This window comes from Bubalus bubalis, chromosome 8 (assembly GCF_019923935.1).
Source record: "Bubalus bubalis isolate 160015118507 breed Murrah chromosome 8, NDDB_SH_1, whole genome shotgun sequence".
Classification (NCBI taxonomy): Eukaryota; Metazoa; Chordata; class Mammalia; order Artiodactyla; family Bovidae; genus Bubalus; species Bubalus bubalis.
This window is the reverse complement of record NC_059164.1, coordinates 106659295-106676821: the sequence shown is the minus strand read 5'-3', so window position 1 is coordinate 106676821 and position 17527 is coordinate 106659295. Positions and strand designations below refer to the sequence as shown.

Here is a 17527-nt window from a genome sequence, read left to right as displayed (position 1 = left end):
TCCAAATTTGCTGGCATATTGAGTGCAGCACTTTCACAGCATCATCTTTCAGGATTTGAAATAGCTCCACTGGAATTCCATCACCTCCACTAGCTTTGTTTGTAGTGATGCTTTCTAAGGCCCACTTGACTTCGCATTGCAGGATGTCTGGCTCTAGGTGAGTGATCCCACCATCATGATTATCTTGGCCATGAAGCTCTTTTTGTACAGTTCTTCTGTGTATTCCTGCCACCTCTGCTTAATATCTTCTGCTTCTGTTAGGTCCATACCATTTCTGTCCTTTATCGAGCCTATCTTTGCATGAAATATTCCCTTGGTATCTCTAATTTTCTTGAAGAGATTTCTAGTCTTTCCCATTCTGTTGTTTTCCTCTATTTCTTTGCATTGATCGCTGAGGAAGGCTTTCTTATCTTTCCTTGCTATTCTTTGGAACTCTGCATTCAGATGCTTATATCTTTCCTTTTTTCCTTTGCTTTTCGCTTCTCTTCTTTTCACAGCTATTTGTAAGCCCTCCTCAGGCAGTCATTTTGCTTTTTTTGCATTTCTTTTCTATGGGAATGGTCTTGATCCCTGTCTCCTGTACAATGTCACGAACTTCCATCCATAGATCATCAGGCACTCTATCTATCAGATCTAGTCCCTTAAATCTATTTCTCACTTCCACTGTAGAATCATAAGGGATTTGATTTAGGTCATACCTGAATGGTCTAGTGGTTTTCCCCACTTTCTTCAATTTCAGTCTGAATTTGGCAATAAAGAGTCCATGATCTGAGCCACAGTCAGCTCCCAGTCTTGTTTTTGCTGACTGTATAGAGCTTCTCCATCTTTGGCTGCAAAGAATATAATCAATCTGATTTCGGTGTTGACCATCTGGTGATGTCCATGTATAGAGTCTTCTCTTGTGTTGTTGGAAGAGGGTGCTTGTTATGACCAGTGCATTCTCTTGACAAAACTCTATCAGCCTTTGCCCTGTTTCATTCTGTACTCCAAGGCAAAATTTGCCTGTTACTCCAGGTGTTTCTTGACTTCCTACTTTTGCATTCCAGTCCCCTATAATGAAAAGGACATCTTTTTTGGGTGTTGGTTCTAAAAGGTCTTGTAGGTCTTCATAGAACCGTTCAACTTCAGCTTCTTCAGCATTACTGGTAGGGGCATAGGCTTGGATTACCATGAAATTGAATGGTTTGCCTTGGAAACGAAAGAGATCATTCTGTCATTTTTGAGATTGCATCCAAGTACTGCATTTCAGACTCTTTTGTTGACCATGATGGCTACTCCATTTCTTCTATTAACATTCCTTAATTAACAGCAAGAGAGCTTTAGCCCACTAATATTGACGTGTTTGGGGATCTTGCCTAAAACACATTTATAGTTCTAAATTACTTTATGTAAAATTCTATATTAAATGGGCCTTCAACTCTGCTCGAGCACTGGGATTTGTCCACATGTGGAAGAACTGCTTATCACCTGACTTAAAGAAGAGACAAGGGAAGAAAGGACTTTGAGATGTCTTCAAGGAAGTGTGAAGATGAGCTGCTACCATATTCTTTATCCCCTGCCCCTTATTTATCTCTTATATAATTACTTCTTCCCCACCTTTATTTTATTTAGGCTTTCTGTCAGAGGTGAGGTCTACTCCAGACTATTCTAAACCCAGCAGATTTATAATTAGAGCCCTGCAGTGTGTGAGGAGGAGCGATGGGAGAAAGGGTTTATACTGAGACTGGAGGCTGACATGGGCACAGTTGACTCAACTATCTTGATTCCCAAACTAAATGTGTCTTACTTTATATTAGTTGTGTTTGAGGAATCTGTCTTTTCATAGATAAACTACATCTTTGGTATCTTACACAATATTTCAAATATTACATGCTAATTTTATATCTAAACCTAGAGAAAGAATTAGATTCTTTGTTCAGAGATTGGACAGTTTTAATATATGAATGGTACCCCTTTTAGGCTTCCCTGGTGGCTCAGACAGTAAAGCATTTGCCTACAATGTGGGAGACCCGGGTTTGATCCCTGGTTCAGGAAGATCCTCTGGAGAAGGAAATGGCAACCCACTCCAGTACTCTTGCCTGGAAAATCCCATGGACAGAGGAACCTGGTGGGCTACAGTCCATGGGGTCGCAAAGAATCGGACACGACTGAGTGACTTCACTTGACTTTGCTTTCACTCCTTAGGTATGCATTAAAATTCCTCTTAAATTGTTTGTATAATATCAAGGAGAGGTTAAAACTTAGCATCTCCTTGGTCAGTAATAGCCATGTGTACAAACACCTTTAGTTACATCCTTTCTGTGTAAAAGAACTTTCGTTGATTCTTCCACTCAGTTACCCCCAGCACTCAGACAAGGCTTTATGTCCACATGTCAGAGGCTCTGCATAAAACATTTGATGACAACATTCACCTCAGAATAGCGATTTACAAAATTTCTACATGTGGACACATACTCCATGTGCTATTTTCAGTAAGTCTAAAATGTGAAAATGCTTTTGTTCCAAATGGAAACATAATAACCTTCTACAAAATTTAGAAGAATAAGAACAAGTGGTCCAAAGTAAGATCTATTAATAGATCCATGATTACAAAAATATGATATTTCACAATAACAAATTTTTTCCATTAATTTTGGGTTAAGTGAATGGAGATTAAGTGGGAAGTTCTATCACAGCAGTGCTTAATTTCTCTGAACATCCTGCTGTGACATAAAAACACCCTTACATCCCACATTTCAAACCGAACCACTCAGCCTCCTACCCAGCATCACCAGTACATGTTCCGTCATCACCTTCCTGGTTGCCAGGGCAAAGCAGTTAGTTCTTCATATCAGAATTAAGTGACAGGCAAAGCTCTTTTTCTCTAAATAATGCTCATAATTCAAGTTCCCAATTTTGATGTTAATCCAGATAATTGTCCTAGAAGCTTCTGCCAGGCCCCCTTCACCTCCTTATTCCTTAGACTGTAAATCATGGGGTTCAGCACAGGCATCAAAATGGCATAGAAGACAGAGATCAGCTTCTCCTGAAGCACAGAAGGGCTGGAATTGGGCTGGATGTAAGTGAAAATGGTCATGCCATAGCACAGGACAACCACTGTGAGGTGAGAGGCGCAGGTGTGGAAGGCTTTCTTTCTCCCCTCTGTGGACTGGATCGTCAGGATGGTGGAGATGATCCTGATGTAGGACAGGAGGACCAGGCAGAAAGGCGTCATCAGCAACACAATGCTAGAAACCATGATGGCCACCTCATTGGAGGAGGTGTCCACACAGGCCAGCCTGACCACAGCTAGGATTTCACAAGATATATGATCAATATACTTGTTCGTGCACATGGGCAACTGAAAGGTGATGGTGGTCTGCACGAGAGAGTTGACAGAGCCACTGACCCAGGATGTGACGGCCAGCCTAGCACAGAGCCCTCCGTGCATGATGACCGAGTATCTCAGGGGGTCGCACACAGCCACATAGCGGTCATAGGCCATCACGGCCAGGAGAACAAACTCAATCCCACCCAGACCCAGGGAGAAGAATAACTGGGCTGCACAGCTCACATAGGGGATCCCTTTATGCTCCGCAAGAAAATGCACCAGCATCTGAGGAACGATGCTTGTGGCATAAGAGACATCAACAAGGGAGAGGTTGGTGAGAAAGAAATACATGGGAGTGTGGAGTCGGCTGTCCAGTCTGATCAGAAGAACAATGAGAACGTTCCCCAGCAGGGTCAGCAGGTAAGTGACTGAGAACAGGACGAAGAGAGCGACCTGAGTGGCCCAGTCACTGGACAAGCCAAGGAGAATGAATTCTCTCACCCAAGTCTGGTTATTTGCTCCCATTAAAAAAATGTGAGGTTATTAATCTACAGAAAGAGACAAAAATTGTAGAAGCTGTTGAATTAACTTCTTAAAGTTAAAGAATAACTTCTTAAAAGAATGCATACTGTATTCAACCTTCCAGCCTTAGCCAGATGTTTTAGAGTGTTTTCGGCCAAGATGTCAGGCCTGATTCTGGTATGCATTATATCTACTCCACGCAAGTAATGCAAGCCATTGCCTTCTAAAGTATAGAGTGGTCTGAGGGAGTTCTTCATAGCCTGGCAATAATGCAGTGCAATTTTATATCCTTCCAATTTACACTAGTTTCCAGGACAAGAGGGGATGGTAGGTGACAATGAGAGGTAAGTTGATAAACAATGTTGATAACCCTACATAAATCTGCTACACCAAACATGAGGAAATGAATACATAACCTACCAAAAAAAAAAAAGATTCAGAAGTGGCACATGGATAGTACAAAGAAGGCTAGTATCTCATGGAGAGATCTGAAGTTAAATCTTGTTTTCATGAACTTACCAGATGTGTGATTGGGTTAGAGATTTAAACTTTTATGTAGAGAATGTGGTCATATTTTATAATTAGGATGTGTATTTAAGGTCAAATGTAAATAATTCATGAGGAAGTTACTTTTTGAACTATTACTGGTGGAAGGACTTTAACAGAATAGGTACTGGTGTGGTTGTAATCTAAGCTCCTCCCTTGGAGAGAAACAAACGTACTTCCCTCACTGCACTTCACCTTACACTCATCATTAGCTGGTTGTCCTAAAATACAAATATAATTATACCTCTTTCACGCACAAACAAATCTTGTGATGTATAACTGCTTACAGAATTAAGAACATCATGGGCATGGAGTGTCTGAATACTCGTTCATTAGAACTTGACATGTTTTTTATTTATTAATTTTAGCATTCATTATCATGCATGCTTTTTAGGGCAAAGCATTTTACTAAAATAACCTGTTAATACTTAAATACCTTTCATGGATATGTCAGCTAGTTATTTTTAACCCATCAGTGTGTGTGTGTAAATATATATATATATATACACACACACATCTATCTATATAGGCAATTCCTTGATTTTAAAGTAATTTAAATTCAAAATAATTGATATCAAAATATTTCTATTTTCTACAGTCATGGAAACCCTTTTAAGACTCCTGGCAGACTAAGAATATAGAAATAACATCTGTAAATGTATAGCTGAATAAAGAAGGGAAATGGACTTGTCTGATGGTTTTCACATACCTGCAATAAACACCGTCTCCAACGTTAGTGTTACCTTGGATCAACTTTCAGCTGAATAGAGCTAGAGTCCTAGTGGGTCTCAGGATGCACAATTAAATAACTGGTAAATAGTGTGTGTATATCTAAATGCTTGATGTCAGAAAGCTAAAGCTTGATATTTTCAACTCTAAACAGATTCTAGGGATATGATGCTATCCGTAAACATGTGTTGTTCATTGATGTCAACAGGTAAAATGGACTTTTGTGGGTATTTATTCCCACAAAATAATTGTTTCTTTTCTTAATAGAAACAACAGAGAAAAACCCTCCTCACAAGGAACTAGGAACACAGCTCTTGTTCAAAAGCCAGGTTTGAAGATAAACACAGTTAAGAGTTGGTCTTGTTAATGCTTCCTCCCCCACAAGACAGTCTGTGTTCTTTTTTCAGTACTTGTCCCAACTCTAGTTGCTTTATCTTTCTGCAGGTACCTAATGGTCCTTTAGGGCTATTAGCATACATGCACGCAATGCTTCTTTAATGATAAGGAGCTATTTTACATGCTTAGGCCATATCTTCCTCACACTACACCTCTCAAAATGTTTTGAGTTTTCTTTGTCTAGTCAAAAATAAACAATCCAAGCTACCTGCTCAAGACATAGTGTTGACGAATGACGTACCCCTGTGGTTCATCTTAGACATGAGCAACACAAAGGAAGGACTTCTGCATGCCTGTGCTTTATGGTCTGTGGTGGATGTAGGGAAATTATTGTGACACAGTAAGTGATATAATATGAAGATGCCATTGAAACATTCTGTTACGAATTATCTCCGTCTTGCCCAATTATGAATTCTTGAAACTCAAATATTAGTAATTTATTCCTTTTCTGTTGATATTATCCTGAATTTTTTAGATATAATTAGCATAAAATGGAGGTTTTAAGATGTGAATTACTTGATCTCGTGACTCTTTAAAATAGATGATGCAAGAAGGAAAATTGAGATGCTTACAAATGGAGAAGAGATGAGGAACAATATAGAAACTAAAGGAAAATCAGCTATGAGGTTTGGAGAGCAAAGACCAATTATTCATTGCTAAAATATACCCTTTGGTGACCCTAAGTAAAAGTATCTCCATGTGCCTTGTCCCATTAGTCTGTTTATTAATACTGACAGTAAATACTACCAAAATGCCTTCTCTCTATGACAGAGAAATGGAAATAAAAAATTAGTTTTGAGATTCCCAGTACAACTCATTTTCCATGGCCTAACAACAAATTAAAAAGTTCAACTTTATTCAGTTGTGATTCACCTAAGAATTGTGTTTATTTAAGCTTAAAGCTCAGAGAAGGCAATGGCACCCCACTCCAGTACTCTTGCCTGGAAAATCCCATGGACAGAGGAGCCTGGTAGGCTGCAGTCCATGCTAAGGGTCGGACACGACTGAGCGACTTCACTTTCACTTTTCACTTTCATGCATTGGAGAAGGAAATGGCAGCCCACTCCAGTGTTCTTGCCTGGAGAATCCCAGGGACAGGGGAGCCTGGTGGGCTGCCATCTCTGGGGTCACACAGAGTCAGACACGACTGAAGTGACTTAGCAGCAAGCTTAAAGCTATTTGATCTTCAGTGTTGGCATTCTTGACAACCTTGGCTGGGACAAGTAAGAATCCTGAATACAAAAACACATTAAGGTAGCTCTCATAACCTGCCGATGTGTTTCTTTCATGTTGATCAAAATGACTCAGCGCCCATACCTCTATAAAGCTGAAGATTCCATGGACGCTTTCATAGACACTGTCCATACTTTCATTTAGAGAAATTTTCTCTGACTCATGACTGAAGAGTTGCTTGATGTAGACAGCGAGCATATCATACCTAAGAAGGAATATTTGCATCATCTTACTCTGTAGAAACAGAGAACCCATGGTCTTCAGGGTGGCTGATATCTCAAAGATGGGTTTAACACACTGAAAGAACAATTAATTTATTCTCATTCAGGTCCTGTGATCTCCTTCCAACCTGATTTGGTGACCTGATTTCACACAATCTTAGACCAATTATGAGACCCCATTTCTCAAACATGTGCAATCCTGACATTCACCTTTGGTGATATATTTCATTATAGCCTCAATGGATAAATCCTCACCTTATTTATATCTCTTGTCTTTCTCCCTGTTACTAACACCAAGATTTTCTTTTGCAGGGTAATTCCAGCTGTCTCCAAATCTCCACAGTGCAGTCTCTACAGACAATTCTTGAGGAACCAAGCCTGAGATGAGCTGGGAGACTTAGATCCTAACTCCAGTTCACTGTTCTGAGTTCCTAAGGTCTCTGCATAAGCCATTAATTGTCTTATATCTTAATTTATCTGTTATTAAAAAGGAAAACTATATCTTGGGTACAAAAGCGTTCAGAAAAATTGAAATATGAGGCTTTAAGCAATTGACAGTTATCTTTTCTGGAAATATAATGTTCCTACTGTCTGCTAGTTAATATCAATACCTAACTAAAAATTTTATACTTTGGGGCTTCCCTGACTTCATCTTTATGTCAGTACTAAACCTTAGAGTTGAAAAGTTTGCAGAAAAAAAATTGTACATAAGCCTAAAACTTAAGCAAAGCAGTTATTTTAATACATTTGCAGCAATACTTAGGGTGAACAATTTCACCAGTCATGTTACATATCCTTGACCCAAAGTCTCTAACAAGTCGCATCACTTCTGTTTCTATATTTTCTAAACCCACACTCCCACATGCTGCTGGTGACTCTCAAACATTAATCAGTGTCTGACAAAATATACATTTATGCTACCATCTGTGTCTAAGTTGATGTGCAGAGTTTTCTCTTCCAACAGAGGGAAGGACCATATAGAATAGATACTCCCAAATTCCTTGGGCTCCAGTAAGTCACATGGGACTAATTGTGACTGTGAGGGACACTACTGGGAGGAAGTTGACAAGAGCTCCGAAAACCGCTCCGACACAGACCTAATGAGCTTTGGCAGCCAATTCACTGGCAACACAGGGCCAATGGATTCCCCTCAGGGGCCCCGTGCATTAGAGTGGTAATTGCTGCCCTTACTCCCAGTTCACAAGGGCAGGGCCTCCATGCTGCCCTTCTCCCTGTGGAAAGCTGTTCTCCATCCTTCTCCCACCAACATCTTCATTATAGCCCTGCTGCTGCTGCTGCTAAGTCACTTCAGTCATGTCCGACTCTGTGCAACCCCAGAGACGGCAGACACCAGGCTCCCCCATCCCTGGGATTCTCCAGGCAAGAACACTGGAGTGGGCTGCCATTTCCTTCTCCAATGCAGGAAAGTGAAAAGTGAAAGTGAAGTCCCTCAGTCGTGTCCGACTCTTCGCGACCCCATGGACTGTAGCCCACCAGGCTCTTCCGTCCATGGGATTTTCCAGGCAACAGTACTGGAGTGGGGTGCCATTGCCTTCTCCGCATTATAGCCCTAGGTCATTCTAAAAAGTCAAAGAAGCCAGCTTACTGAGGTTTTAGGATGTTCTCCTATAACCCAAAACAAACTTTAGCCTTCAGTGTCCCAATCTAGGAAGAACTGACTGGGGCTGCATCTAGATCTAGTGTAAATACCAATTCTCCCCCTTTGGACTCCAGATGCCCTTATTTCTTCTTCTAGAAATGGGAGAGATGTGCTTCAGTCCCTGATGTATGTGCCGTCTAATTGGTTCTGTGAGCATGGCCAGGATGATAGACATTCTAGTACATGTCTCATGATGCTACTTAAGCTCCAAAAGTGATAGCATCACGTAGGCAGATTTGAAAACCCAAGATATGGAAGCAATCTAAGTGTCCATCCACAGACGAATGGATAAAGAAGATGTGGTGTGTATGTATATATACACAATGGAATACTACTAATACATAAGGAAACAAAATTTTGCCATTGCAGCAACATGGATGGTCTTGAAGAGAATTATGCTAAGTCATCAGACAGTAAAAGACAATATTGCATCATGTAGCTTATATGCAAAATCTAAAAAATACAACAAACTAGTGAATGTACCAAAAATAAGTAGATTCATGGATATAGAGAATAGCCCAGTGATTACCAATGGGGAGGGGCAAAATAAGGGTGGAAGAAAAGCAGGTACAAATTATTGGGTGTAAGATAGGCTTAAGGATATATGGCACAACATGAGGAATAGAGCCAATATTTTGTAACAACTGTAAATGGAAAGTAACCTTTAAATTGTATAAAAATTAAGATAATCAGCTATAAGCCATTAAATTATATTTATATTAAATTAAATCTACAATAAATTGACAAAGGGAGTTTTAGCAATTAATTTAAAAAAATGGAAAAGCAATAAGGTTGTCCAAAATTCTTGACAAAGAAGGATGAAACTTCTACACTTCTTCAAATTTTATTTTAATTAAAGTTTATATTTGTAGAGATTGTAGATTAACGTGTCATAAGAAATAATACAGAAGTACCTCTTATACTGATTTACCAGTTTCTCGCAATGGAAGCCTCTTGCAAAGCTACAGTACAATATCATAAGATAGTATGATAAACAATGTAATTATGTAATTATAGTCATGTGGTCAGAGAAGGCAATGGCACCCCACTCCAGTACTCTTGCCTGGAAAATCCCATAGATGGAGTAGCCTGGTAGGCTGCAATCCATGGGGTCGCTGGGAGTCAGACACGACTGAGCAACTTCACTTTCACTTTTCACTTTCATGCATTGAAGAAGGAAATGGCAATCCACTCCAATGTTGTTGCCTGGAGAATCCCAGGGATGGGGGAGCCTGGTGGACTGCCATTTACGGGGTCACACAGAGTCGGACATGACTGAATCGACTTAGCAGCAGCAGCAGCAGTCGTCATGTGGTATGAATAATATAATATGATAATGTAGTAATATAATATCACAACATACTGGCATTGATACAGTCAAGATACAGAACATTTCCTTTACCACAAGAATCCTTCATGTTGTCCTCTTATACTTATAGCCACATCTGTTTCTGTCCAGCCTTTACCCTCTCCTTTTAACCTCTAGTCATTACCATCTGTTCTCTCTAATTTTAGCATTTCAAGAATTATATATAAGTAAAATCATACGTATATTCCTTGAGGACCGTCTTCTTCATCAGTAACTTGGAATCACACACTGCCACATAGTGATCATAGGCCATCACTGCCAGAGGGAAAATCCCAAACTTACACAAACCTGTTGCTGCTAAGTCACTTCAGTCGTGTCCGACTCTGTGCGACTCCATAGACGGCAGCCCCCTGTCCCTGGGATTCTCCAGGCAAGAACACTGGAGTGGGTTGCCATTTCCCCCTCCAATGCATGAAAATGAAAAGTGAAAGTGAAGTCTCTCAGTCGTGTCTGACTCCCAGCGACCCCATGGACTGCAGCCTACCAGGCTCCTCCGTCCATGGGATTTTCCAGGCAAGAGTACTGGAGTGGGGTGCTATTGCCTTCTCCTTACCCAAACCTAGGGAAGAAAATAACTGGGCTTCAAAGCTCCTATGTAGAATTACTTGATGTTCTGCAAGAAAATGTACCAGCATCTGAGGACCAATGCTTGTGGTATAGAGATATCAGCAACAGAGAGGTTGCTGAGAAAGAAATACATGAGTATATTAAAAAGAGTCATGCACCATGATCATCTCAGGAATGCAAGGATAGTTTGATACCCATAGCTCCAACAATAAAAAATTTTAGTAACTACCTGGTTATGGTTATGGTGATGGATGGTAACTGCGCTTATTGTGGTTATCATTTTGCAATATATACAAACACTGAATCACTACACGGTACAACTGAAACTAATATAATGTTGTGTGTCAATTATGCCTCAGTTTTAAAGATAATTTAATCACCAAAATTTTTTAAGTAATAAAGTAAATAAAAATATACCATTCGGATGCAAATTGGTTATGCTAGAAAGGTTGTGTGTGTGTTGAGGGGTGGAGGGAGCAGTAGGACATATGTGGGAATTTTCCGTACTTTCTGCTTAACTTTGCTGTGAATTTAAAACAGCTCTAAAAAAAATCAGTTAATTAGTTGAGATTGTTCTAACTTCCACTTAGGTTGCAGAAAGCTAGAAAGAGCATTCAGATCAGATCAGATCAGATCAGTCGCTTAGTCATGTCCGACTCTTTGCGACCCCATGAATTGCAGCACACCAGGCCTCCCTGTCCATCACCAACTCCCGGAGTTCACTCAGACTCACGTCCATAGAGTCAGTGATGCCATCCAGCCATCTCATCCTCTGTCATCCCCTTCTCCTCCTGACCCCAATCCCTCCCAGCATCAGAGTCTTTTCCAATGAGTCAACTCTTCACATGAGGTGGCCAAAGTACTGGAGTTTCAGCTTTAGCATCACTCCTTCCAAAGCAATCCCAGGGCTGATCTCCTTCAGAATGGACTGGTTGGATCTCCTTGCAGTCCAAGGGACTCTCAAGAGTCTTCCCCAACACCACAGTTCAAAAGCATCAATTCTTCGGTGCTCAGCCTTCTTCACAGTCCAACTCTCACATCCATACATGACCACAGGAAAAACCATAGCCTTGACTAGACAGACCTTTGTTGGCAAACTAACGTCTCTGCTTTTGAATATGCTATCTAGGTTGGTCATAACTTTCCTTCCAAGGAGTAAGCGTCTTTTAATTTCATGGCTGCAATCACCATCTGTAGTGATTTTGGAGCCCAGAAAAATAAAGTCTGACACTGTTTCCACTGTTTCCCCATCTATTTCCCATGAAGTGGTGGGACCGGAAGCCATGATCTTCGTTTTCTGAATGTTGAGCTTTAAGCCAACTTTTTCACTCTCCACTTTCACTTTCATCAAGAGGCTTTTGAGTTCCTCTTCATTTTCTGCCATAAGGGTGGTGTCATCTGCATATCTGAGGTTATTGATATTTCTCCCAGCAATCTTGATTCCAGCTTGTGTTTCTTCCAGTCCAGCATTTCTCATGATGTACTCTGCATAGAAGTTAAATAAGCAGGGTGACAATATACAGCCTTGATGAACTCCTTTTCCTATTTGGAACCAGTCTGTTGTTCCATGTCCAGTTCTAACTATTGCTTCCTGACCCGCATACAAATTTCTCAAGAAGCAGATCAGGTGGTATGGTGTTTCCATCTCTTTCAGAATTTTCCACAGTTGATTGTGATCCACACAGTCAAAGGCTATGGCATAGTCAATGAAGCAGAAATAGATGTTTTTCTGGAACTCTCTTGCTTTTTTGATGATCCAGCGGATGTTGGCAATTTGGTCTCTGGTTCCTCTGCCTTTTCTAAAACCAGCTTGAACATCAGGAAGTTCATGGTTCACATATTGCTGAATTGGTTCCATCTTGACAGAATGTGGTCCACTGGAGAAGAGAATGGCAAATCACCTCAGTATTCTTGCTTTGAGAACCCCATGAACAGTATGAAAGGCAAAATTATAGGATACTGAAAGAGAAACTCCCCAGGTCAGTAGGTGCCCAATATGCTACTGGAGATCAGTGGAGAAATAACTCCACAAAGAATGAAGGGAGGGAGCCAAAGCAAAAACAATACCCAGTTGTGGATGTGACTGGTGATAGAAGCAAGGTCCGATGCTGTAAAAAGCAATATTGCATAGGAACCTGGAATGTCAGGTCCATGAATCAAGGCAAATTGGAAGTGGTCAAACAAGAGATGGCAAGAGTGAATGTCGACATTCTAGGAATCAGCGAACTGAAATGGACTGGAATGGGTGAATTTAACTCAGATGACCATTATATCTACTACTGCGGTCAGGAATGCCTTAGAAGAAATGGAGTAGCCATCATGGTCAACAAAAGAGTCCGAAATGCAGTACTTGGATGCAATCTCAAAAACGACAGAATGATCTCTGTTCGTTTCCAAGGCAAACCATTCAATATCACAGTAATCCAAGTCTATGCCCCAACCAGTAATGCTGAAGAAGCTGAAGTTGAATGGTTCTATGAAGACCTACAAGACCTTTTAGAACTAACACCCAAAAAAGATGTCCTTTTCATTATAGGGGACTGGAATGCAAAAGTAGGAAGTCAAGAAACACCTGGAGTAACAGGCAAATTTGGCCTTGGAACACGGAATGAAGCAGGGCAAAGACTAATAGAGTTTTGCCAAGAAAATGCACTGGTCAAAGCAAACACCCTCTTCCAACAATACAAGAGAAGACTCTATACATGGACATCACCAGATGGTCAACACCAAAATCAGATTGATTATATTCTTTGCAGCCAAAGATGGAGAAGCTCTATACAGTCAGCAAAAACAAGACCAGGAGCTGACTGTGGCTCAGACCATGAACTCCTTATTGCCAAATTCAGACTGAAATTGAAGAAAGTAGGGAAAACCACTAGACCATTCAGGTATGACCTAAATCAAATCCCTTATGATTCTACAGTGGAAATGAGAAATAGATTTAAGGGCCTAGATCTGATAGATGGAGTGCCTGATGAACTATGGAATGAGGTTCGTGACATTGTACAGGAGACAGGGATCAAGACCATTGCCATAGAAAAGAAATGCAAAAAAGCAAAATGGCTGTCTGGGGAGGCCTTACAAATAGCTGTGAAAAGAAGAGAAGCGAAAAGCAAAGGAAAAAAGGAAAGATATAAACATCTGAATGCAGAGTTACAAAGAATAGCAAGAAGAGATAAGAAAGTCTTCTTCAGTGATCAATGCAAAGAAATAGAGGAAAACAACAGAATGGGAAAGACTAGGGATCTCTTCAAGAAAATCAGAGATACCAAAGGAACATTTCATGCATAGATGAGCTCGATAAAGGACAGAAATGCTATGGACCTAACAGAAGCAGAAGATATTAAGAAGAGATGGCAAGAATACACAGAAGAACTGTACAAGAAAGATCTTCATGACCCAGATAATCACGATGGTGTGATCACTGACCTAGAGCCAGATATCCTGGAATGTGAAGTCAAGTGGGCCTTAGAAAGCATCACTACGAACAAAGCTAGTGGAGGTGATGGAATTCCAGTTGAGCTATTCCAAATCCTGAAAGATGATGCTGTGAAAGTGCTGCACTCAATATGCCAGCAAATTTGGAAAACTCAGCAGTGGCCACAGGACTGGAAAAGGTCAGTTTTCATTCCAATCCCAAAGAAAGGCAATGCCAAAGAATGCTCAAACTACCGCACAATTGCACTCATCTCACACACTATTAAAGTAATGCTCAAAATTCTCCAAGCCAGGCTTCAGCAATACATGAACCATGAACTTCTAGATGTTCAAGCTGGTTTTAGAAAAGGCAGAGGAACCAGACATCAAATTGCCAACATCCGGTGGATCATCGAAAAAGCAAGAGAGTTCCAGAAAAACATCTATTTCTGCTTTATTGACTATGCCAAAGCCTTTGACTGTGTGGATCACAATCAACTGTGGAAAATTCTGAAAGAGATGGGAATACCAGACCACCTGACCTGCCTCTTGAGAAATTTGTATGCGGGTCAGGAAGCAATAGTTAGAACTGAACATGGAACAACAGACTGGTTCCAAATAGGAAAAGGAGTACGTCAAGGCTGTATATTGTCACCCTGTTTATTTAACTTCTATGCAGAGTACATCATGAGAAATGCTGGACTGGAAGAAACACAAGCTGGAATCAAGATTGCTGGGAGAAATATCAATAACCTCAGATATGCAGATGACACCACCCTTATGGCAGAAAATGAAGAGGAACTCAAAAGCCTCTTGATGAAAGTGAAAGTGGAGAGTGAAAACGTTGGCTTAAAGCTCAACATTCAGAAAACGAAGATCATGGCATCTGGTCCCATCACTTCATGGGAAATAGATGGGGAAACAGTGGAAACAGTGTCAGACTTTATTTTTCTGGGCTCCAAAATCACTGCAGATGGTGACTGCAGCCATGAAATTAAAAGACGCTTACTCCTTGGAAGGAAAGTTATGACCAACCTAGATAGCATATTCAAAAGCAGAGACGTTAGTTTGCCAACAAAGGTCTGTCTAGTCAAGGCTATGGTTTTTCCTGTGGTCATGTATGGATGTGAGAGTTGGACTGTGAAGAAGGCTGAGAGCCAAAGAATTGATGCTTTTGAACTGTGGTGTTGGGGAAGACTCTTGAGAGTCCCTTGGACTGCAAGGAGATCCAACCAGTCCATTCTGAAGGAGATCAGCCCTGGGATTGCTTTGGAAGGAGTGATGCTAAAGCTGAAACTCCAGTACTTTGGCCACCTCATGTGAAGAGCTGACTCATTGGAAAAGACTCTGATGCTGGGAGGGATTGGGGTCAGGAGGAGAAGGGGACGACAGAGGATGAGATGGCTGGATGGCACACTGACTCTATGGACGTGAGTCTGAGTGAACTCTGGGAGTTAGTGATGGACAGGGAGGCCTGGTGTGCTGCAATTCATGGGGTCGCAAAGAGTTGGACACGACTGAGCGACTGATCTGATCTGATCTAAAGCAAGAAACTTTTCAGTGAACTACAAAATCATAACTACCTGTGAAATCATTGGTTAACTGAGATTTCAGGGCAGCCAAATAGCATAAATCTCAAGAAGGATAAGTCCATCCAGGAAAAGGTAGGATGTGAGCTCTGACTTACATGGGTCACAGAACACAAGGGAAATAGGCCCCCAAACTAGTGAGTGAAAATTGAATCAGCAAATTGCTAAAGTTCAAGCGTGGGGTATGGTGAGTATAGAATGGCTGAGAGCCATGGCAAAAAGAGGAGTTCCACCAATTCTCAATGTTTTCTCCACAGATTTAGGACAGTCCTTGCAAGAATGTTTGCAGGAAGGTGAAAAACTAGAGAAAGCAGAAAGCCTTCTCCCTGGTGCAGGTCTAAGAGAAGGCAGCCACAGACACTGCAGTGAGCAGAAGGAGCTCTCCAACCACCAATCAGCACAGAAACACAAAACTCAAACCCAGCTCATCCCATGACTGTGTTGATTCTCATACTATCTATAAAACACGTGTCAAACTGAAGAAATGTGTACATTTCAAGGCACTATACTATTTATGTTAGAGTCTATTATACTATGTGACAAACATAAGCTGTAAATCTAAATTAAAGGTCAGAGGAAAAGGCAAAAAAAAAAAAATGTAAATGTCACTGAATAAAAGGTTAACAGAAGAAAATATTCTGAAATGAAAGAAAATAATCCAAAAAGATATTTTTGGATTACAGGAACTATAACACAGGGTTTAAAATAAGACTCATACATAAGTTAAAAGGTCCAGAAGAAAGGATAAACATTGTCATAAATTCTTGAGAAATTTCAATATCGAACTGAAAACTACACAGAGAAATTAAGTTGAAATGCTAGGTGTGAAGGACATAGTCAAAGAACTGCTAGGTGTGAAGGACATAGTCAAAGAACTAACGACTACTTATGAGTAGACTTAATAGAATCAAAAAATGATCAGTAAGAAAAAAGATGAACTGATAGAAATTAGCAAAACTGAAGCACAAAGAGGAAAAAATTATAATGATAAAAAGAGAAACGACTCTTCCAGGCCTGTGGGAAAATAGCAAGCTAACATGTGAAATTGGAAAATCCCAACAGAAAAACAGAGATAGAAGGAATACAAGTAATATTTGAAGATATAGTGACTGAAAAAAAATAGTGAAAGAAATTGAAAGCACAAAACCAAGAAATCAGCAAAATAGGGAAAAACAAAAACATGGACATATGATATTCTATCTAAAAGGTAAATGAAGATCTAGAAGGGAGCCTGAAATAAAGTTACATCACATACAGAAGTAGAACTGAAAGTAGAATGCTTCTCAGAAACTATGCAAAACAGAAGACAAGGAGGGATAAAGTTAAAGTCTGAGGTAGTGGTGGTGAGTGTGGGGGGCTGTCATCAAAGAATTCTTTGTGTAGAGAAAATATCTTTTGAGAATAAAAGAGAAATAAAGACCTTTTCAAATAAACCTGAATGAATATTTTCCAGCAGACCTAGATTTCAAGAAATGATAATGGAATTCTTCAGGGCTTCTTGAAGAAATAATCTCCATTATAAGGCAGGAAATCTAAAAGATAGGATTGTATATTGTATTGCATCAAAAATTAAGAGAGCTATTGAAGATTACTGGGGTCATGGGGAAAAACTAAGTGTCCAAGCTGAATAGGTTCTGTGATAAACTGAATAATGACCAACGTCCTGAAGATGTCTTTGCCCTGATTATCAGAATGTGTGAATATCCTGCCTTTTATGTTAAAAGTTATTTGCACATGTTTTAAATTAAGGATCTTAACATGGAGGCTATTCTGGATAATCTTAGGGGTCCCACATAGTAAGATGGATCTTTAAGAGAGCACAATGATGGGAACAGAGACAATAGAAAGAGATGTGAAATGGAGGCAGAACCTAGAAGGGTGGGATGGGGTGGGAGGGGGGTCCATGGGGAGGGGACATATGTATACATATAGTTGATTTATGCTGATGTATGTATGGCAGAAACCAAA

The 17527-nt window shown here is 40.3% G+C and overlaps 1 protein-coding gene across 1 annotated transcript; it reads right to left on the bottom strand.

Moving 5' to 3' along the window:
* Positions 1-2881: 2881 nt before the first annotated feature.
* Positions 2882-3835, bottom strand: LOC102394420 (olfactory receptor-like protein OLF3). The gene has a single exon (XM_025290744.2). The coding sequence runs from the start codon at positions 3833-3835 to the stop codon at positions 2882-2884; it is 954 nt and encodes a 317-aa protein (XP_025146529.2).
* Between the last annotated feature and the right edge of the window lie 13692 nt (positions 3836-17527).